This window comes from Pseudorca crassidens, chromosome 2, assembly GCF_039906515.1.
Source record: "Pseudorca crassidens isolate mPseCra1 chromosome 2, mPseCra1.hap1, whole genome shotgun sequence".
NCBI lineage: Eukaryota > Metazoa > Chordata > Mammalia > Artiodactyla > Delphinidae > Pseudorca > Pseudorca crassidens.
This window is the reverse complement of record NC_090297.1, coordinates 133,820,017-133,843,231: the sequence shown is the minus strand read 5'-3', so window position 1 is coordinate 133,843,231 and position 23,215 is coordinate 133,820,017. Positions and strand designations below refer to the sequence as shown.

Sequence of the window (23,215 nt, the reverse complement as noted above, 5' to 3'; positions counted from 1 at the left end):
ACTCTCCCCTGAGGTCAGGTGGGGAATACAATGTGCTGGGCATATTTTAGGATGATTACTTCCCCCTAGTATATTTCAAAATGGTTACTTTCCCCTCCCCCTGCTGGGAACAGGAGGGATTTTCCTCTGAACCTCACTGTGAGAACTTGGTGGGGCTCCTGGAGGTAAAACTCACAAAAGTGGGGAGGGAGACCTAAAACTGAGCCCCCAGGAGTTCTTAACTCTCAAGCTAGTCCACACACTGCCTCCAGCAGTTTGTCAATTACAGTAAGCTTTCCTACCCTTTCCTGGCTCCACGGAATTCTGCTCTTGGTAAACAGTGATTCTCTGTATTTGCCTCTTTCTCCAGTTTTCAGGGCATCACTGTCAATTTGCTCTGTGACATCAGTTCTCTGATAGAGCTAAGACGAGTTATTGGTTTTCAGTTTGTTCAGCTTTTATCAAGCTGTGAGGACAGGAGTAATGAATTCCAAGCTCTTTACGTGTCTGAGCAGAAGTCCAAAGTCTCATAAATGGATTTCATATATAGTATCTTATTCCATGTGCTTAACTTCTGTAACTAAGACTAGCTTACAGTATGTTGACAATGTTACTTTATATTCCAAGACAAATATAGAAATTTATTCATGTTAAGCATTCAAATAGACATCAGTTAAGCAGTATATACTAATCCAATAACTACCAAATAATAAATACATTGTCAAGTAAATACATTCGTTTTAAACATAATTTGGTAATTTTCTCCAAGTTTCTAACTCATTCAAGACAAGTGAGCAAATCATAATGGCAATCTTATTGCTTATCAAAGTCAGTAATCATTTTCCTCTTTTCCTTCTTACAAGCCATTAGTAGAGGCTTTAAAAATTATGAATGATGTGCTTCTATCTGCTTTCCCACTACCAATAAATAAGCTGGTAACGACAAGAAGCTAAGCAGTACTGAGACATAATGTGCATAGTAGTAATTCTTTATTCACAACAAGACTAAAAAACTACTGACACTTCTAAATGTCTGAAAAAAGTTTGCCACCACTCTACTGACCAGAAGCTTAAACAAAGGTTAAGTCTAGAAGGCAGAGACAGGAGGAGTCAATCACCCATCAAATACCTTAAGTACTTGTGAGGTTTTCACATTTGTGAAGTTTGCATTTTGATATGTTAACACATCCTTATTTTAAGAGAAGGTAGAAAAACATATATTTTTAATTTTATCTTCTTGCCACAGCAGGAGGACAATTTAAAAGGCTGACTCCCCCCCACCCCCACCCCTTACTTCTCATGTACTAAATTATATTACTCTGAGGTCTGATGTAATTCATCCACTTTCAGAAAGGCCAACACAATTTTTTATATGAGTGAAATGATCTATTTTATTTAACAAACAATTGTGTACTGTTTCCTGTAATACTAGCTCATATGTTTCAGGATACAGTCATAAATATACTATACATATACACACATACATTTAACATAGTCAAGAAATATGGTCATAAAAATACCATGTAAATATACATATATTACAGACATATTTACAAACATATATAATCCCTGTCTCAAGGAGGAAGAAAAGCTATGTATAAATTTATGGAAAAATTATTAAAAATGGTTTTTTTTAAGTGATAGTTTCAAAAATCAGAAAGCTCCTATCTGTTCAGGGAATCAGGAGAAAACTTCCCTAATTTTTTGAAATAGAAAAGGCTAAGGGTTTATACAAACATCAACAAGATGTAGTATTCTTTCATTAGAATGTAAATTTCACATAAAGAATTAGTAGCAGTTAAATCCATTAGAAAGAAAATTTAGGCTCATTTTGATGGAAGTCTTAAATGCAGGGCTGAATGTGTATTTAGTTAATATTTAGTTAGTAGGTAATGAGGAACCATGGACAGTTTGGGAATAAAATAAAGTATAACAGCTATTTTAAGAATATTAAAATTGAATTACAGTCAAATGTACCAAAAATAGCAGGGAATAGAAGTGCAAGATCAAAATAAAAGGCCACTATAGCATTCTAGACAAGAAATAATAAATGACCAAACTAAGATGGTACTAGAAATAAGGAGTAAAGGACTAGATCTCAGAGATAAGGTGTGGTGGACAGGCTCTAAGCCGGCTGCCAGGCCTCTCTATCTCTTGGTGGTCACCCCGCTGTGTAATCCTCTCCACTTGAGTGTGGGCAGGATGAGATGTCACTAGATGATTACATTACAGAGGATTCTAACTTCTGTTTTGTTAGCGGACTCTCCCTGCTGTGATGTGAAAATGGCGGTGGTGGGCAAGGGGAAGCAGGTTAATGCCAAATCTACAGATCTGAACTCTGATGCTAAGGAAACGGTGCTGCTACTAACAAAAGTCAGAGAAAGAGGGTGGCCTATTTTCTTTACAGGTAGTGCAGCAGAATAGAAACAAAGTAACCTGATTTTGTTCATATTGTAAGTAAAAAGTCCATCCATCAGAAATGCTTAATAAAATTCATAAGGGAAGCCAGAGCTAGAGTTAAAAATACAGAAATCATATTCCAATAAAGATGTTAAAAAATACAGAAATCATCTAATAAGAAAAATAATTGAAACTACTGACTTAGAATAGAATATTTTCAATGACAGCAAGGCCTAAGTAATTGGCTTGGGCAAAATGAAGTTATCAAGGAACTCTGAGGTCAAGGCGTTAAAGTGTCATAAACATTTATTCTCATCCTCTATGGTAAGAGTAAAATTAAGGAGAAATATAGAAGCTAAATACAAAAGTTATTAAGGAAAGCAGGCCAAGTACCCTAGATTTACAGACAAAGCAAAAAAAAAAGGGGGGGGGGGTAGGTGAGCACCTAGTTCAGTCTTTATCTCCATCTTTAACACTCTGAGCTACATCACCGGAGTAGCTTTCAACATTCCAGCCTAATAGGTCTTTGATCTCCTTCAACAGGCTTGGAATCAAGGGATCTGACAGTGTCAATATTATGTCATTCTTTGCCCTATTTGTACTGTTGCCCTCAAGGTTCATAAAATGTAAAAACACTTTGAAAAGAAATTCTATGCATTCTTTAAAACTAAACCCAAGAAAGGGTTTTAAGTAATCATGATTTGTCAAGTATATGAAGTAGGTAGGGATGAACTCCTAAAACGTACAATGAACACATGGATGGTACAATGAAAATAGTTTTTTGAAAACTGAAAAATCCGTAACGCTTTTTCTCAAGCTCTGATTTACATCTGTGATCAATCATAATGCTTAAAAAATCAGAATGCCAGGTAAGAAATTTTACAACTAAACTTTTTAAATGTCTTACCTCAGAAGCAGTAGCAGCAATATTAACACTGCTTGCCTGCCCGTTCATTAGGTCCATGCTTCCCACAACATCAGTCCCTGACGCTAGTTAACAGCAACAGAAGACTGATTGCTTCACGTCCAAGGCCACAAATACATTATTATTCCTGTAAAAAATAAATAGAAAACTTTAACTGTGTGTCTTATTGGAAGTTTAAGAAAAGAAACCCATGCCTGTCACCATGCCAAGAAATAAAATACTTCAAATTTACTAAACTTTATTTTTCACTTCAGTTAAATCACTAAATCTGGTTTGAGGACAATCCTATTATGCTATTTTCAAATGATCAGAAACACCAAATGGCCAGTGGTCAACACATGTTGCTGTTATATTCTTTATCAGCAAAGCAAAGGTATAATTTTTCATTTATTGTGAGAAAAATTCAAAATCTTTTTAGTCTTAAGAAAGTGAAAAGTGTAAAAAACATGTGGCAAAGTAATATATGGTCTAATGAAATAAATTTTAGAGATCTGAATGACATCCCTAACTCAACCACACTGAATAAGTTTAGCAGTGTTGATAATGTAGTTTACAAAGATATCATGAATAATTAAAAATAAATTATTATGGAGCATGTTATAAAAATACCACAGTACATGATATATTTATTTGTATAGGGCTTTAAAGTTTACTGAGTATCTTTACTCCATTATCTCACTGATCTTCACAACTACCAATAAGACTAAGGAAGATATCATGATACTCATATAACACAAACATAGCCTCTGAGGACACAGGCTGGTAAATGACGGGTCAAGAATAAAATTCAAGTCATCTAAAATTCTAGTCAAATATTCTTTCCACACCACCATAGTTTTTCCACTTTACTGGAAGTCAGAATGTTTACTTGAGAGTCTAATCCCTTTCCACAAAAAACTTGCTGTATATCACTGTGTTGGTAACTTCACCTATCTAGGAGGGAATTTCTTCCTCTCTGTAAAATGACACAAATAAACAGAGTAAGGTCCCTTTCCAACTTTAAATTTCAATGGTATCTTTCATAAGAGAAATGGTTAATTGTCTATAAATTAGGTATTTAAAACTATATCTACTTTTTTATTGAAGTGTAATTGACTTACATTATTATATTAGTTTGAGGTGTATAACATAGGGATTTGATATTTTTACACATTACAAAATGACTACCACAATAATCTAGTTACCATCTGTCACCATACAGAGTTATTAACAATACTACTGACTATATTCCTTATGCTGTGCATTACAAAATTGTACCCACTTTAAAAACTTAGTTTGAAATATCAATAATAATTCTCTTGAAATGCTAAGTTTCCTCTCTCTGGAGAAGCAATATAGGACAGTGATTTAGAAGCACAAACTCTAGAAAAAAACTGCTTAAGTTTGAACCCAGGAAACTGTTTGCCTTTTCTGTGTTCAATTTCCTTACCTATAGAACAGAGATAGCAATAAGTACCCACTTCATAGAGTTGTGGTGAGGAGAAATTAATATATTCAAAGCACCTAAAACAGTGCTGACACATGGTAAGAGTGCTATTATAATGACACACACTTTGTCTACTATCTAATGAATCCACACAAGGCTTAAATTCAAGGGAGTCTTCTAATTAAAGAAGACAAAAATCTTAGAAGTATACCTCTCACAAAACACATGTTGGTGGGCATCAGCAAAATCCCGACTGCAGAAATAATGAATGAGAATGCCTAAAATATGTTTCCTAGATGTAGCAAAACATGTTGCTGGTTTTCAAATGCTTAAAAAGTATTACTAATGATAGCAGCCTTCAGTCACATCTTCAATTTATCTTCATTTCTTCAGATATACCCTGAGTACCTGCTAAGAGCAAAACATCGTGCTAGAATTTTTAAAATGAGAAATACATTAGAAATAATGATTTTTTAAAAAAAATTTAGAAAACCAATATGAAAATGAATAGAGCATAGAAATACTCTAATTTCCTTCAATCTACAGTATTTACTTTATAAACTTCATTTATTCTTATTAAGAATCGTACTAAGAATCATTTATATTTATAGTACTATACAAAATGAACTTGATAATCCAAATTCTCTCTGAAGGCAACACTCAATTTGCAATGAAATGTCTTCAAATAATTTCATTTCATTCCACATGCTATGCCTGATTAATTTAGATATGAATTCATAAATCAACAGTGCCCCCTAGTGTTAAGAAAAATTAATCAAATCGTTAAAAAAAATGTATCCTTAGTCTAAAACTTATATATCAGATATATAAATTTTATGGTTAATATCTACTGAAAAAGAGGTAATACACCAGGAAAAAACATTAATACATTTGTAAACTATTAACAGTAAAGAACAGTTTTCTCTGCCTGCTTTTAATCAAAATGTCATTTAAATACCCTATGAAAATTGTCATATTAAAACCCATTACATGAAAAAAAAAGTATAGCAAAGCATACCTCAACAAAAATCTTATTCATAATTACTTACAAATGTACTACATGTCAGTATTTAATACTGTTTAAGTACAGCAAAGCCTCATACGATACCATAAAAACACTGCAAGTCCTAAGAGACAGGCATGGGTTTATATTTTTATAATATGTGCCCCAAGACGTTTCTGTGCTTTGCACACAAAAAAGTTCAAATTAGATAAGTCAAATATATGCCTTAATATTATTTACTTTTCCTAGCGCTATGTATAAACAGCACAATCATTCATAATAAACACGAACATCACAGCAGCTCTTTTCTTAATGAAATTTATTATTTCCTATTCTCTTCTGAAACTTCTAAGGACATTTAATCTGTCCTTTAAAAGGGTTTAAATACCAAAACAGGCATAGTACTTCAATATAATCCCCAAATAGGAAATCTGAAATGTGTAGATTTACCTCCCCTGCTTGAGGTCACAAACTAGATTATTTAAACTGCAGGCACAATCATTCAGTCTCCTAACTCCTCACTTTCTCAATGGTATCCCCACAAAGAAACCAATGCTTTTTTAAAACAGTAAACAAGAGGGTAAAGTTAAAGTGACAACTTCTCACTAATGTAATCTCATTTCATAGTACCAGTTCTTTTCTAAAATAATTTATGCTATCATCATTAAGAATATCATGCTAGGGATTCCCTGATGGCTCAGTGGTTGTGAGTCCGCCTGCCGATGCAAGGGACACGGGTTCGTGCCACGGTCCGGGAGGATCCCACACGCCGCGGAGCGGCTGGGCACGTGAGCCATGGCCGCTGAGCCTGCACGTCCGGAGCCTGTGCTCCGCAACGGGAGAGGCCACAGCAGCGTACCGCAAAAAAAAAAAAAAAAAGAAAGAAAGAATATTATGCTAAAGACATTTAATAGTTTTACAAAACATGCTCTAGAAGAGCTAAGCAACTATAAGGAAAAAGGTAGTGAAATGTAATTAATTACTGCAATTTCTTTGGAAACATTCAGATAGTACAGAATTGATATGCTTACACATGGCTTAAAATCTCAGTACCAGAAATTCATCTTACTATAACTCTGGAGGGGACTTCCCTAGTGGTCCAGTGGGCAAGACTCCACAGCTCCCAATGCAGGGGCACGGGTTCAATCCCTGGTCAGGGAACTAGATCCCTCATGCATGCTGCAACTAAGAGTTCGCATGCCACAACTAAGGAGCCCGCCTGCCACAACTAAAGACCCAGAGCAACCAAATAAATAAATAAATAGTAAACTGCCAAAGCTGGGACACTTGAAACTTAAAAAAAAAAACTCGGCAGAAAAAGAAAAAACTACATAGATAAAGGTTATTTAAATCAAGCACTATTTACAATAGTGAAAACCAGAAGTGACTTTCATGCCTTTGTATATAACCACATTAAAAAATTCAAATAGACAATTATAAGAAAAAAAACATAAGTGACAATTTCAACAAGAGAAACTGAACCTTCTTACTGTAAACTTACAAATTTCATGAGAAAAAAAAAGTAACAGGGTAAAGTTAAAACAACATAATTGCAACTCAATATTTAAAAGTTGTTATAGTGCTTGGCTCTCCTTTAAAATTTATTTTAAAATAAATGTTAAAGACATTTTATATGACACTCATGGAAGGTCCAAAGATTTAAATGTCTGTATATCATAGCACTTGCAGCATTTCTGACACTAAGCTAAACTTGCACTGCCTTCTTTATTTTTTTATCTAAGAAAATTAGAGATTAGTCCCGAATTCCCCAGTACTTTGTTTTAATAATTACAGCCATCAAAAGTCTGATGAGTAACGACAACAACAAAAAAAGATTTTGTCTTTGACATGATTGATACTGAGCTATTTTGACAAAAGTTTAATAAAGAATGTGGTTGCCTCTTCAAATCATTTCTGCTATAGCACTAAACAAGATCACCTTTGGTATTTGCTTATAACATGTTCAAGTTATTACAAAAGAAATTAAAAAGAAAGGGGTTCTGATGAACATCCAGGGTTATAAGAGCTCCCCAATGCCTCCCACAGAGAGGTCATTAGTCTCCTTCTTTTATGCTTCCACTGCTCTTCTGTCAGAATTCTATTGCTATATTTTCACACTGATATATTTAAATGTCTCTCCTTAATGAATTTTGAGTTCCTTGATTTTAAAGACCCATATTTAAAACAAAACACAACAGAAAAACCATTATTTTTCATCTTTGCACTCAGGCACATAAACACAGTACTGACCTCAATTGCCTATTTAATCTGCGAAAGATGAATAAATGACTGAACAAAAGCAGTTATTCACAGGATAACATTAGATAAATGCCCAATTAACAATAAAAGTATAGGGAGAATGGCAATCAAATACTCAATACACACAATACTACACACATTTAAAAGAATATGATGACTATTTTCTATTTCCAGCAACATGGCTGAAAAACAACGTAAAAATCTTTGTACCACAAGAGAAATTTAGAAATGGACATTGACATCAGTTGGACAGAAAAAGCAACCAAGAGATGAGAATGGAATTGAGACATACACTCCCCACACCAACCCATCCACACACACTTTTACCTAGAATAAAGCCAGAGAGACTGATAGTCTACCCAATCAGTGATAAGATGGTCTGTAAAAAAAATTCTGGTACAGCAAGATAAGAAACTTGTGTGTCTTGGCCTGGGCTTACCACTGTGGCTGGTGGAGGGTGTCTACAAGATGATAATTTGTAATCCTAGGCATGCTCCAGCACAGACACAGAATTTGAATTTATACTACCAGCATGGCCCAAGACCTTCAAGACTAGAAATTCAAATAAAATGTTCACAAGCCAGTGAGACTTCTGGAACCCAAGGCAGATGGAGGGAACAAAATTTGGGGGGTGGGGTGGGGGGGAACATTCCTTCAACCCAGGCAATGCGGAATTCCCCCTGCCAGCAAGCTCAAAATAGAAATTTACCAACTCTATAAGCAAACAACCCACTGTAAGTAAAAGCAGGAAACACAACAATCATTAGGATTATCTCTTGAGAGCTTTAGATGAAAAATTATCAGATTCAGGCTATAAAACCAGATTAAAGATTAAAGCCAGCGGCCTTAAAAGAAGACACTGAAAATACAATAAGACGTTATAAAAAAAAAGCGAGACAGACGTTTGTAAGGGAACCAAATAAAATTTTTAAAAAGAAAAGGAAGATAGAGTCACTGGAGAATTAAGCATCAGATTAACACAACTAAAGAGAGAATTTGTGAAGTAGAAAAGAGAAATGAAATTATGCAAAAATTCTAACGAAGGCTTAATGATATGTAAAATGTGAAGCAAGACTAAAGAAATGCAAAATAGAACAAGATCTAACACGTCTAAGAGGAGTTCCAGAGGAAGAGAGATAACGAAAGGCAACATTTAAAGAGAGAAAGGCTGGGAAGTTTCCAAGATAGGGGAAAGACATATATCTTCACATTCAGGAACCACAAACTTTGAGCAGGATAAATAAATAAAAAGAATCATATTCTATATACATCACTTTAAACTGGAGAATACTTATTTAAAAAACAAGTGGGTAAGGTATTTTATTTACATAGGAACGAATTAAATGGAAAGCTTCTCAACAATACCAAAAGACACAGAAGACAAGGAAATATTTTCAAAGTGCCAAGAGAAAATAACTGTCAACCTAAAATTCCATACCCAGCTAAATTCTCATCCAAGAGAAGGCAACATAAAGACATTTTTCAGACAAAGAAAGAATTTATCACAAAATTAGTCCATGCAGCAAGCAAGTAAGAATGTTGTAGTATGTACCTGAAATACTAATTTATCTCTAGGTAGAAAAACTTGTCCTGGTTTCTGTTTAACTTTGTATCGAATAAAAGTAAAGTCAGGAATAGAAACAGTTATGTTAATCGAGACTGTTAGGATGATTAATGATTTTAGATGACTGTCAAAATGTTTAAAAGTTTTAAATTAACCTCTATTTAATAACTATTTTAAAAAATAACTTGCTTTTATGTCAAAAAGAAAAACTATTTCTCCTTTTATAGACACCCTACCATTTGTTTCATACATTAAAATACACAAAACGGTACAACAATAATAAACAAAAGCTAACATTTATGGAGTGCTTATTATCCAGGTCCTGCTCTAAGCACTTTTTCATTAAAAATTCACTCAATCATCAAAACAAACCCTATGAAGTTATTATATTACACCCCATTTTTAGAGATGAGCAAATAGGTAACTTGCCCAAGCTTACACAGTAGGAATAGGCAGCCAGAAGGGAGGAAAAAAAGGAGGACAGGTGGATAGAAAAACAAAAGACAGGAAAGAAGGATAAACTGATGGATAGGAAAAAACTAGGATGGGGGGCGGGGGTGGGGGGGAGAGACAAAATGAGGGAAGAAGGGAACCAGAGAAGAGAACCTAAAAGGTTGTTCTTCCTCTGAGCAGATTTATAAATGGCTAGAGGGGAAAGAGCAGAAATGAGAGAATCGGAGAATGCTACAACTTGTTAAGCTGTGATTCAGCTTCAAGAGTCGCATGATTTCTACAGGAGAAAATGATGTATAGGTTTATAAAGAAACACAGGTTGAAGAGTATGAAGAAAGGGTAAGTAAAAACCATCAAGGGTGCAAATTTAAAAGTAAAGGTGGCCCAGAGAGAAGTTATGATGTGGACACTGACCTGCCTGGTGGGGAGAACCTTTCTGATGAGCTCTGGAAAGGTTCAAAGAAGTGACAGGACCAGATTGCAGAGGGTCTCAACTGTCAAAGAGGGGGAATTTAAATTGGAAGGGACAGGCACTAGGCATCATTAAAGGTTTCTGAGTAGGGAAATGACCTTAGGAAACTAAAACCAGTATTTCAAGGATTACCATGCAGGGGTATGCCACTGGGCTTTAGGGAAGGTGAGTAGTAAACAATACTCCCACCTTTTGCCAAAAAAGCAAAGCACCTGAAGTGACGTACAGGCCCCTTTCCCACCCAGGCTTCTCTAATCTCTGCTCTCCAGGACCCTCTCCTAGTCTTCTAGTTGTATAAAACTCCCATGATCACATTCTATCCTCTTAACTTCTATCACCTTCATCCTCCATCACCATTCTAATTCAGAATCCCTGAGCCATGAAAAATGGCAATCTCAGATGATATTTAAAAGAAAAAAATTTAACAAAATTCATATTAATTTGTGAATGCTGGTCCCGCCCACGCTAAGGGGTAGTGAAAGCAGTTCAGTGGGAAAAGCATAAGATACAGAATACTAATTCTAGGACTTTAAGCAGGTATGTGATGCTGGGTAAATTATGTAATCTCTGAACTCTGATTTAATTGTTTATAAATGAGGGACAATAAAATGTACCTCAGAGAGATGTTGTAAGAATTAAACGAAATCATATAGGAAAAACTCAATGCATCTAAAAATGGTAGAGTATAGCAGCAAGAACACAAATTTTGGAGTTGGAAAGTCCTAGGCTCAAATCCTAGCTTGGGCACTACCAGCCAGCTGTAAGGCCTTGAGCAAGGAACTTCCCTAATATTTAGGCAGAGGCTCACAGTCCATCTATCAGTAATGAGGCTTTAAACAAAAAAACAAACAACAACAACAAACAAAACAAAAGGAGAGGAAGAGGCAGACCTTCTTCTAAATAGAAGGTAGACCTTCTAAATTCCAGAAGCATGTGAATATTACAATATAAACTAATGAATTAGAAAAACTAAGTAAACTATGCCTCTAAACGAACCATTTTGAAAGCATATTTTGACACAAGTACACTAGAAAATAAATTTACTAAATAATTTTAAAAACTTTTTAATTAAAAAATATTCATTTCTTAGAAGTTCTAAGTGTGTAAACATGTTAACTAATAATAACTATATCTTTCAGGACAAAAAGGAGATAAATCTACAAATAGCTTGCAATACTATATCGTTGCATTTAACGCTGAGAGGTCCCTTAAGAGAGATACCACTTTGCATGCTGACTGACTAATTTCTAAGGGTAAATTAAACATGAATGTTATAAATCATGTTATGAATTTATTCAGAAGTACACAACTTGAAATTATTCCACGTATCTTTAGTAGTACAGAATAAGTGATAAAAAATTCTAAGCTATGCTTTTTTTTTTTTTTTTTGCTTAATTCTTAATCAAAGGATAACAAGCATGTTTCAAACAATAGCAGTTCACATGGATAAGAACACCCTGAAACTGTAAGGAAAAAAAAAAGACGTTCTGGAGAAACTTCAATCACTGTAAAGCGAACCACAATGACAGGTTTAGCAATTTCACACACCACCCAGGTTGAAAAAAAAAAGATAATGTCTAAATTAATCTATATATTTAGAAATCTCCTGTCAAAAGAACTTAAGTTGTTTCCCGGCAAGACTGTTTACTAGATCACTTACCAAGTTACTGTTTAAGCTTAAACATCTCTATATTTTTTCCAGACATATATTTTATTTATAAATATTTTAGGTACATATTTAAGATGATTTTCAAAACAAAGTAAGCTGAGATCTTAAATTAGAAGGAAAAAGATGATAGCAGAAAACTGTTTCACTTACCACACTGCCACTTTAATACCCTACCTAGAGTGCATATATTAAAAGGGCAATGAAAAGAAACTGGTCCACTTAAACCTCCCCATCTATGAAACAGCAGATATTATTTCTCAGTGTAAAGGAAAGCTTAAAAATAATGAAGCTACTTTAAAGAATGTGCTTGGATTAAAACTGTTTTGCCTTAAGTCAATAAAGACCCAACACAAGTCTTTCCGATATAATTTTGTCGCATTTGTACTAAATTGTAGATGTAATGAGATGAACCATTTATAAACTGGCCCACAGCTACAAAGAAAGCTTATATTTCCATGTACCTAAACGGTCTAAAACGAATTAGCTGTAGGGGAAGAGAGACTTTCAAATGACTAGATATTAAAGGGGGAAAAAATCTATTAAATAATGCCTCTAAAGGTTATATTCTACCTCCAGCATAGAAGGTTCACTAAAGATAATTTGCCAAGTGATTCTAATACATAAGATCTCTGAGATCTCCTATACGACCTGGCCCAAAATATAAATATAGGTTAACCAGAAATTCAGGTAACAGAAAGGAAGTTCCAAGCAAAAAGATGAACCGTGCTTCAAACATTTGTTTGTGTGTGTGTGTTCTGGTGGGTGTGTGTGCATTTTGGCCAGAAGCTCAACTCAGAAGACTAGCCCATAAAAGTCCACTCATAAGACTATACACTACTTGAAATTAAACAAAAATCCCAATACTGCACAATTTTAGCAATTAAAACATAAAAACAATTCAGTTGAATCAGAAATACATCTCTGAATTTGGCAAAAATGTGCCACTGTAGGCCTAAGAATGATCAGAGAAAGGAACTCAGCTTGTCAGTATGAAATGGTGGAACAGAAAAACAGCATGGCGAGTCAGTGTGACAGGATCAAGACAGACGTCAGGACTCTATGTCGGAGCCAAGGAGCCAAGATTTCAGGTGAGGCAACAGTACAGCAGTGCCTCCCTAAAAACGCAAGACAAAATGGTCTAAAAAGGAGGGCAACTCAATAGCCTGGACACCCAGGAGATTCTTATACCTGAAACATGAGGCTAAACTGAACATCACAGAACAATCCGTAGGCAAAGGATTATATACAATAGAACACTAGGCAGCCACTAAAATACCACAGGAGGATATACTAGTGATACATGGGGAAATATCCACAACTTACTGCTAAATCAATAAAGCAATCTGACAAACAGTATTTGAGGTATAATCCTTTTTGGTTGTCATTATCATTAGAGCATAGAAGAGAGACTGTACCGACATACACTAAAATGTGGCTATCTCCAGGTTTACAAGTCAATTTTTTCCTAACTTTGGAAAATTTTTAAATTAAAAAAAAAATTTAATTAAAAATTTTTCTACAAAGACTTTAATTTTTAAAAAGTACAAAAACACTGTTTTCCCACAGACTGCTTATTAGTTGCAAGAGGGAAAATAAGTAACTATACTGTGAAGAAACTGGACAACACCCTGACTGAGTGAATCAAATTTACCATCACCAATGAGGAGCAGACAGACATCGTGTGCCTCTGATGTGATACTCCGGGAGGGATTCAACATCACTTATGAGTACTCAAGCTGCGAATGCATAACCTGAATCTAATCTCAAGGAAATGGACAAAACTAAACTGAGGAATATTCCATAAATGCGTTCTTTAAAAAATGCCATTGTTACGAGGCACAAAGAAAAACTGAGGAACCATTACAAACTAAAGGAAAGTCAAGAGATATGACAACTATACATCCTGTATTGGAGGGCAGTAAATGCTATAAAAGATGTTATTGGGACAATTCATAAAACCGGAATACAGACTGTAGATCAAAGTATTTTATCAGTTTCCTGAATTTGATAACTATATTGTGGTTATATAAAAGAATAAATTTGTTCTTGGGCTTCCCTGGTGGCGCAGTGGTTGAGAATCTGCCTGCTAATGCAGGGGACACGGGTTCGAGCCCTGCTCTGGGAGGATCCCACATGCCACGGAGCAACTAGGCCCGTGAGCCACAACTACTGAGCCTGTGCGTCTGGAGCCTGTGCTCCGCAACAAGAGAGGCCGCGATAGTGAGAGGCCCGCGCACGGCGATGAAGAGTGGCCCCAGCTTGCTACAACTAGAGAAAACCCTCGCACAGAAACGAAGACGCAACACAGCAAAAATAAATAAATAAACTCCTACCCCCAAGATCTTCTTTAAAAAACAAACAAAAAACGCATATGCCCTTTAAAAAAAAAAATTTGTTCTTAAGAAATGAAGTATTAAGAGGTAAAGGGAGGGCTTTCCTGGTGGCGCAGTGGTTGGGAGTCCGCCTGCAGATGCAGGGGACATGGGTTCGTGCCCCGGTCCGGGAAGATCCCACATGCCGCGGAGCGGCTGGGTCCCTGAGCCATGGCCGCTGAGCCTGCGTGTCCGGAGACTGTGCTCCGCAACGAGAGAGGCCACAACAGTGGGAGGTCCGTGTAATGCAAGAAAAAAAAAAAAAAAAGAGGTAAAAGGATATGAGGCATGCAAACTAATCTCAAATATTTCAGAAAAATAGCATGTATGTGTGTGAGAGAGAAAGAGAAATAAATGAATGACAAAGCGAATGGGGCAAAATGTTGAAAACTGGTGAATTTGTATAGAGGGCATACAGGAGTTCTCTTTACTACTCTTATAATAACTTTCCTTTCAGTTTGAAATTCTTTCAAAATAAAAAGTTCTCCTGAATTATACAAAACCTCCTCGACGTAAAAATCTTCAACTTGCAAAATTTCAGAGAATACACATCTAATAAAAAGTAAAACTCTTCCTACCAACAGATGGCGTTAGTAGCCATTTATTTAGTGTCATTTTCAACCTCAGAGCCAAAATGATCTCATGAACAAGCCTTTTGGAACTAAGCTACATAAACTCTTAAATATTTTTGCCTCATGCAATAACACAGATGAATATTATTTAAGAGGTGGAAGGTGCTCTGGAGATCTCCCCTTGGAGTACATTTCAAACCCCCAGGTCTTCCTTTATTTTAATATTTGCCTCCCTCATCCCGGGAAATGCGCTACCCCTCCACTCCCCACGGAGAATCACCGCTGTAGTAATTTACTATAAAGCAATGTGAAAGCATTGTATCCTTCAAATGTGCAAGAGTAAAAAAGAAGGGGAGGGAAGGAAAATGGAAGTAAAGAAAAAGAAAAGAAGGGACAGGCAAGTTTGCTAACCCCCTGCTTTATTCCAATCCCCTGATTTTACAGTAAGACAACACTCTAATGGGAGGTCATGTGATCTGGCCAAGCTCACATAATCAGTTAAAGGCAGAGGTAGATCTTAAATACAAGTCTGCTGTTTGCTAAACTTTCGTGCTTTCTACAATGCCAAATTACCCTCTCTCTCTACCAATCCTTAACTGGATGTTTAAATACTGTGGAAATGTGGGGCAGTAGAGGGTAAAATATCTGGTCTCTCTCTCTCTTCACGTCTAACAGAAGTTCATTAGGTGAACATGAGAGAAAATACCACGTACACAGGCTACGAACAGTGAAAGCTTTTGTCACTGGCATTCAGGGAACCACCAACAATTGAGGGCAATGTAATTAGAGGGTAAAATGCACGAGTGATGGAAAGCAACAGGAACTGAGTCTGGAGAAGTAGGTATAAAGGGCAACGTTTGCCACAGTAAAAAGAAAAGCCTGGGCCTTCCCTGGTGGTGCAGTGGTTGAGAGTCTGCCGGTCCAGGAAGATCCCACATGCCGCGGAGCGGCTAGGCCCGTGAGCCATGGCCGCTGAGCCTGCGCGTCCGGGGCCTGTGCTGTGCAACGGGAGAGGCCACAACGGTGAGAGGCCCAAGTACCGCAAAAAAAAAAAAAAAAAAAGAAAAGCCTGGACTTTATCCTATAGGCAATGAAAAGGCAGAGTCCTTATATATGGGATCTTACACGATCCCATATTACACGATCTTACAAGTTTCATTCAGAAGATATGCACACATGCACATACACAGTGACAGAAAGATACTCCTGTTGAATTCATAAATCTCAACAAATGGATACCCTTCTGATGACTTCAAGTACAACAGACCCTCATGTTTATGAGGGATCTGTCCCAAGACATCTTGAAAAATCCCCAAATTTGAGAATATTACTATGGCATATAACACATTAAAGTATAACTAATTTTTTTACTCCTACAGACGTTCAATGACTCTAAAAACACTTAAATAATTTCTACTTACAGTACCATACAACTTGCAAAGTAGACTCATTCACATCATGAATCTAAACCACCACAGAATCTTACATTTTACTTTTTAGTTTATCCAAAATCCCTCTTCCTAGATGTATTGCCTTTGCTCCTCTTTGGCCACAGCACTACAAGCTGGCTCCCACAGCAGACAGTGCTGGCAATAATAATTAACTACACACAAGAAACGGAGAATAACAAATTACACGGAGATGTGCCTACCAGTGTCAGACTAGGATCAAATATGTGCCCAGAAAAATTACAAATTATCATATTTCATACACCCTCCCAGTCATTCATGGAAGAGTGAAAACCACAAGTGTTAATTTGTGAGAGACAGAGCTCTATTCTATCAGAACTGACTAGACAAAAAAAGCATCATTCTAATAGCAAAGACTCCACTGGCCTTTTAAAAGCAGCAATGCCTTTAACAACATAAATATTTGCATAGTAACTTGTAGCTCACAAAACACACCCTACCAGAATTTCAGCAGAAGGATTTCGGGAAATTTTGTTTTAGTAAATTTACAACCTAGTTTTCCATTCGAACATTTTATTAAGAACCAAGAGTTCTGGGTCTCTTAAGATGTTTACTCCTGCGTAAGTTCCTGGGGCCACCCAATGACCAGGAGAAGATAATTTCCTGTATAAATATTGAGGTGTTATGGAGATTGGAACACTCTTCTTTATTTAACAGCCCCCTAAGATAAATATTATGTTCAACTTAAGAAACTGAGGCTCATAGACGTTTAAGAAGAGGAATATCTCTTAAGAGTAAAGAAATCTTTCCTGGAAGTTTCCTCCTTCCAAGTTTTTCCCACCCCTCCCCTCCAAAAGAAAGGCTTCCCTACATGTATCAGTCACCACAATTCCTTCATATTTATTTATGCCAAGGAGGAAATGTGAGGAAAATTTTCACAGAGAATCTGATATTTGAGATGAGTAGATATTGGGCCGATGCAAGGGAAATGGTAAGGACGTTCATGGCAAGAGGAAATAATACTTGCAAAGACAGAATAGGAGAAATTGGCATGATAGGAGAATGTTGGTTAATTCTTTGCAGAAAAAGCATGCATGTGTGTGTGTGTGTGTGTGTGTGTGTGTGTGTGTGAGTGAACATGGACAATAAACTGTAAAGGCAGACTGGAGTCAGATCATAAAGCATTAACAGCATGGGAAAGAAACATGCATTTTATTTTCTAAATCAAGATTTCTTAACTAAGAGACTATGAATTAAACCCTGGGGCCATGAAATGCCCAACTCCCCAAAAGCAGGAAAACTGTATCATGAACACACAAAAATATCATTTTCCTGGATCCACAGCTATCAAATGATTTTTCAAAGGGACTCAGAAATGAAAAGCGGTTACGAATCACTATCCCCGGTGACTGAAAGTCACTGTATAATGTTACAGGTAGAGATATGTGCCATAATACTTTCATTTTAGAAAGGTAACTGGCAACATCTGTGGAGGCTGATGGATTAGGGAGAGAACCTTAAAAGCAGAGGGAGCGATAAGAAGGTACTGCCCTACTCTAGCCAAGAGGTTATAAGTACTTACATAAAAAAAAAATAACTAATTCCAGAAACTTTTCAAAGGTAAACTTGCTAGAATTTGGGTTGTGATCAAGAAAGGAACTCAGCCTGCCTTACCATTCTACTTCTCATTTAAAGTTCCTGTCATCTACTTATCACATACCATCATCAGGAAAAGCCATGCCATACAAGCAGAGCAGCTGCAAGTGAAAAGGTACCTCTTTCTTCCATTTGCAACTGGCCACCACTGGGAAACTAACCAGAAAGTGTCAAATGTTCCAAAGAGAAAATGCTGATAGCCTAGAACAGGGGCTGGCCAACTATAACCCACAATCTGAACCCAGGCCTGTTTTTATAAATTAAGTTTTATTGGAACACAGCCACACTCATTCATTTCTGTATTGTTTATGATTACTTTCATGCTATAAAGGCAGACCTGAATAGATGCAACACAGACTGTATGACCTGCAAAAAAGGCCTAAAGTATTGACTATCTGGGCCTTTATGCAAAGTTGGCCAACTCTTGGTCTAGAACAAAAACAGGGACATATTCTACCTCAGAAAGCACTCCTTTAGTACAACAGATGGGAGTAATATGCAGAGGAAGGCTGTAATTGGACGAAATTCAGCCATATAACATCAGTCTTCTGGGCACAACTGTAGATATATTTGTAGTACCAGCAAACTACTCCTAATCAAATTGAATATACAAAATTCCCAGTATTCCTCTACTTGGAAAAATACTGTTCCTCGTAAGCAACATATTAATAAGGACCAATGTTCTCAACCCATTTCAAATCCTTGTTCTTTTCCCTCATTCTTCCACTAAAACCTACTTTCTCCCCCAGGCTCTCTTTTTAAAAGGAAAAAGAAGAAAATACTAAAATCCAAGTGTCACCATGTAAGCTGCTGAACTTATCTGAGAACCAGGGTCTTGGCCTATTTGTGGAATACTGGAAAAAAGGAGGCTAGGTAGACATTTTAAATTAATGAATCTTAAATCTAAATTTCAGATATCAAAGCTCCACTAATTATTTCAAAAACAAACTAGATTTTAGTCCATCAATTAAAATTAAGCTCTACGGGTGGCTTCTACTAGACTAGCGTGGGAAATTATATGTATGGTGGTCATAATTTTTTTAAAACACTTTTTCCAAATGATATGAAAACAAATATTTCAACATATCCAAATTGATCAACTCCAGGTGGCTATATAAAAATCATTATTTCAAAAATGAAAGAAAGAGTCTCATAAACACATCATCCTCACATTCCCAAAAGTCTAAGACAATTTTCTCCAAAGGATTTTATTTAGCAACTTTTTTTTGCCAATAACATGTTCAACACAGGAATGTATAATAACACAGGTTTCAAATAATAAGCAGCTAAATTGACTTTAGATACTTTAAACCAAGGTTTCTTAACGTTGGTGCTATTGACATTTGGAACTAGGTAATTCTGTGTGAGGAGGACTTTGCTGTGCATTGTAGGCTGTTTGGTAGTAGCTGTGGTCTCTATCCACTAGATGCCATTGAACTAGTTTTGGCAATCAAACATCTCCAGATACTGCCAAATGTCTCCTGGGGAGCAAAACTGCCTCAGCTGAGAACCACTGCTCCAAAAGAATTAAACTTAAAAAAAAATTTTTTTTAAAACATGTTTCTTTTGCTTTCCAAGTCAATTGTTACACAGACATGTTGGGTGCCTGAGCTGGAAGGAACCTTGGAAATCATGTGGTCCAAACCATACATTTTACAGGTGAGAAAAATAAGGGCTATAGAGGGCCACTTGAGGCAGTTGAGAGCGTAAGAGAGGGAGGAGCCCATGACCCTCAGTTCCAGGTCAGGACACCAAGAGGACCAAAGAGCCAACTCATTTCCACAGGTGCCTACTAAGCATCTCTTATTATCTTTCAAAGAGCACACATTTTTTATTTATTTATTTTTGCGGTATGTGGGCCTCTCACTGTCGTGGCCTCTCCCATTGCGGAGCACAGGCTCCAGACACGCAGGCTCAGCGGCCACGGCTCACGGGCCCAGCCGCTCCGCGGCATGTGGATGTGGGATCTTCCTGGACCGGGGCACGAACCCATGTCCCCTGCATCAGCAGGCGGACCCTCAACCACTGCGCCACCAGGGAAGCCCCCAAAGAACACACATTTTTAATTTGATAGAGTTCATTTTATCAATGTGTCGTTTTATTGGTTGTGCTTTTGGTGTCGTACCTAACAAATATTCGCCTAACTCAAGGTCACAAAGATTTTCTCCTGTTTTTGTCTAAAAGTTTTATATCTTTAGGTGTTACACGTAGGCCTATGATTCATTTTGACTTAATTTTTGTAGACAATGCAAGATACAGACTGAAGTTCATTTGCTTGTATATGGATATCCAATTGAGCCAGCATTTTTTTAAAACAGACTATCCTTTCTTCAATGAATTGCCTTTGTACTTCATTAAAATTCAGTTGTCTATATATTTACTGGACTTATTTTTGGACTCTTCTATTTCACTGATCTATTTCTCTATATTTACACCAATACTACACTGTTTTGATTACTTTAGCTTTATAATGAATTGTGATATCAGGTAGTATTAGCTCTCCAACTTTGTTCTCCTTTTTCAAAGTTGTTTTAGATATTCTAGGTCCTTGCCATTTCTACATGAATTTCAGAATCAGCTTGTCAATTTCTACAATAAAGCCTGCTAAGATTTTGATTGGGTTGCACTGAATCAACAGCTCAATTGGGGAGTGATTTCACCTTAGCAACAATGAGTCTTCCAACCCATGCACAAAGAATATCTCCCCATGTATCTACATGTTCTTTAAGTTTTGTTCAGCAATGCTGTGCGTAGTTTTCAGTATTTCATACATGTTGCTATTGTCAATGGTATCGGTTTTATTAAATTTCAATTTCTGACTGTTCGTTGCTAGTACAAAGAAGTGCAATTGATATTTATATATTGATCCTGTATCCCATAACTTTACTAAACTCACTTAATAATACTTTGTGAGGCCAGAATAACCCTTATACTTAAACTAGACACAAACAGTATGAGAAAAGAAGACTGCACAAAAATATTCCACATGCAAAAGTTCTAAACAAATTATAGGAAACTGAACGCAACATTTTTCTAAAGAAAATATAGTACATGATGACCAAATGGGGTTTATTCTAGGAATGCAAGTTTAGTTTAACATTTAAAAAGCAATGAATGGGGCTTCCCTGGTGGCGCAGTGGTTGAGAGTCCGCCTGCCGATGCAGGGGACACGGGTTCATGCCCCGGTCCGGGAAGACCCCACATGCCGCGGAGCAGCTGGGCCTGTGAGCCATGGCCGCTGAGCCTGCGCGTCCGGAGCCTGTGCTCCACAACAGGCGAAGCCACAATAGTGAGAGGCCCGCATACCACAAAAAAAAAAAGCAATGAAAGTAATTCATTCTATGAACCAACTAAAAAAGAAAAACCATGTAATCAACTCTATAAATGCAAAAATAAAAAAGCATTTAACAGTCTTACCTCCATTCCAGATAATACCGGAGCACATTTTAGAAAGGAACTTCTTCAACCCAATAAAGGGCATATCTGAAAAAACTACAAATAATGTAGTTTTAATGGTCGAAAACCAAATGATTTCTCCCTAAGACCAGAAATAAAACAAGGTTGTCTACTCTCACCACTTCTGTTCCACAGTGTACTGGAGATTCCAGACAGTGCAGTCAAGAAAGAAAAAGAAACAAAAGGCATCTAGAATGGAAAGGAAAAAGTGTCTGTTTTTTTTTGCAAACATGACTGTGTAGAAAATCTGATGGAACCTATGAAACTACTAGAACTATTGATAAATTAAGAAGCACTCCCTCCTCTGAAATTTTCTCAAAGTGTTTCTGTAGAACTGCTATAATTTATTCCTTAAATACTTAGTAGAATTCACTTGTGAAGTCATCTGGGCCTGGAGGTATTCTTTTGGTGGGAATATTTCAATCAAAAATTCAATTTCTCTAATAGATACACGGCCATTCAGGTTGTCTATTCTTGAGTGAAGTTTAGTAGCATGTCTTTTGAAGAATTTGTCCTTTTCCTTTGTTATAAAATTTATAGGCATAAAGTTGTTCATAATATTCTCTTGTTATTCTTTTTTTTTTTTTTTTTTGCGGTACGTGGGCCTCTCACTGTTGTGGCCTCTCCCATTGAGGAGCACAGGCTCTGGACGTGCAGGCTCAGCGGCCATGGCTCACGGGCCCAGCTGCTCCGCAGCATGTGGGATCTTCCCAGACCGGGGCACGAACCCGTGTCTCCTGCATCAGCAGGCGGACTCTCAACCACTGCACCACCAGGGAAGCCCTGTTACTCTTTTATTATCTATAGAATCTGTAATGATGTCACCTCTGTCGGTCCGGTTAGAACTTCATCAATTTTATTGATCTTCCCAAAGTCAGTTTTAGGTTTCACTAATTCTGTCTACTTTTTTCTGTTTTCTATACTTAATTTCCACATCGGTCTTTACCGTTTCCTCTCTTCTAATTACTATGGTTTAATTTGATTTTTAATTTCTTAAGGTAGAAGTGGAGGTCATTAATTTGAGATCTTTTTTTTCCTAATATAAGCATTCAGTGCTATAAATTCCCCCCAAGTTCTGCTTTAGTGGAATCTCACAAATTCTGATATGTTGTGTTTTCATTTTCATTCCATACAAAATCTTTTAATCTCTTTGAATTGTGTTATTTAGTTTCCAAGTAAGTTTTCCAAAGTCTTCTGTTAGTAATTTCTAATTTAATTCCATTGTGATCAGAGAGCACAGGATCTCAATCCTTTTAAATTATGGAGACTTGTTTTATGACCCCAAAACATGGTCCATCATGGAGAATGTTCTGTGGACATGTAAGAAGAATTGAGAAGAATATTCTGCTATCGTTAGGTGAAATATTCTATAAATGTTAATTAGGTCAATTGGTTGACAGTATTGTTCAAGTCCATTATATCTTTGTAAAATATCTTTGTAACTTTCAATGCTCAGGAAAGGGTATTAAAATATCCAACTAAAATTGCAGATTTGACTGTTTCTCCTTGGAGTTCTATCCATTTTGTTTCAGGTATTTTTGAAATTCTGTTATCAGAGGCACAAACGTTTAGAACTGTTATGCCCCCTTGATTAACTGACC

General features: G+C 36.6%; 1 protein-coding gene across 2 annotated transcripts in view; it reads right to left on the bottom strand.

Moving 5' to 3' along the window:
- The window catches only part of RALGPS2 (Ral GEF with PH domain and SH3 binding motif 2), a 163,122-nt gene that overhangs the window by 119,816 nt on the left and 20,091 nt on the right, over window positions 1-23,215 (bottom strand). For both annotated transcript variants that reach the window (XM_067728755.1, XM_067728756.1), the window contains exon 2: window positions 3,286-3,430. In XM_067728755.1, the coding sequence (XP_067584856.1) occupies window positions 3,286-3,342 (57 nt within the window). In that variant the 5' untranslated portion in view covers window positions 3,343-3,430. The remainder of the gene's footprint in view (window positions 1-3,285; window positions 3,431-23,215) is intronic.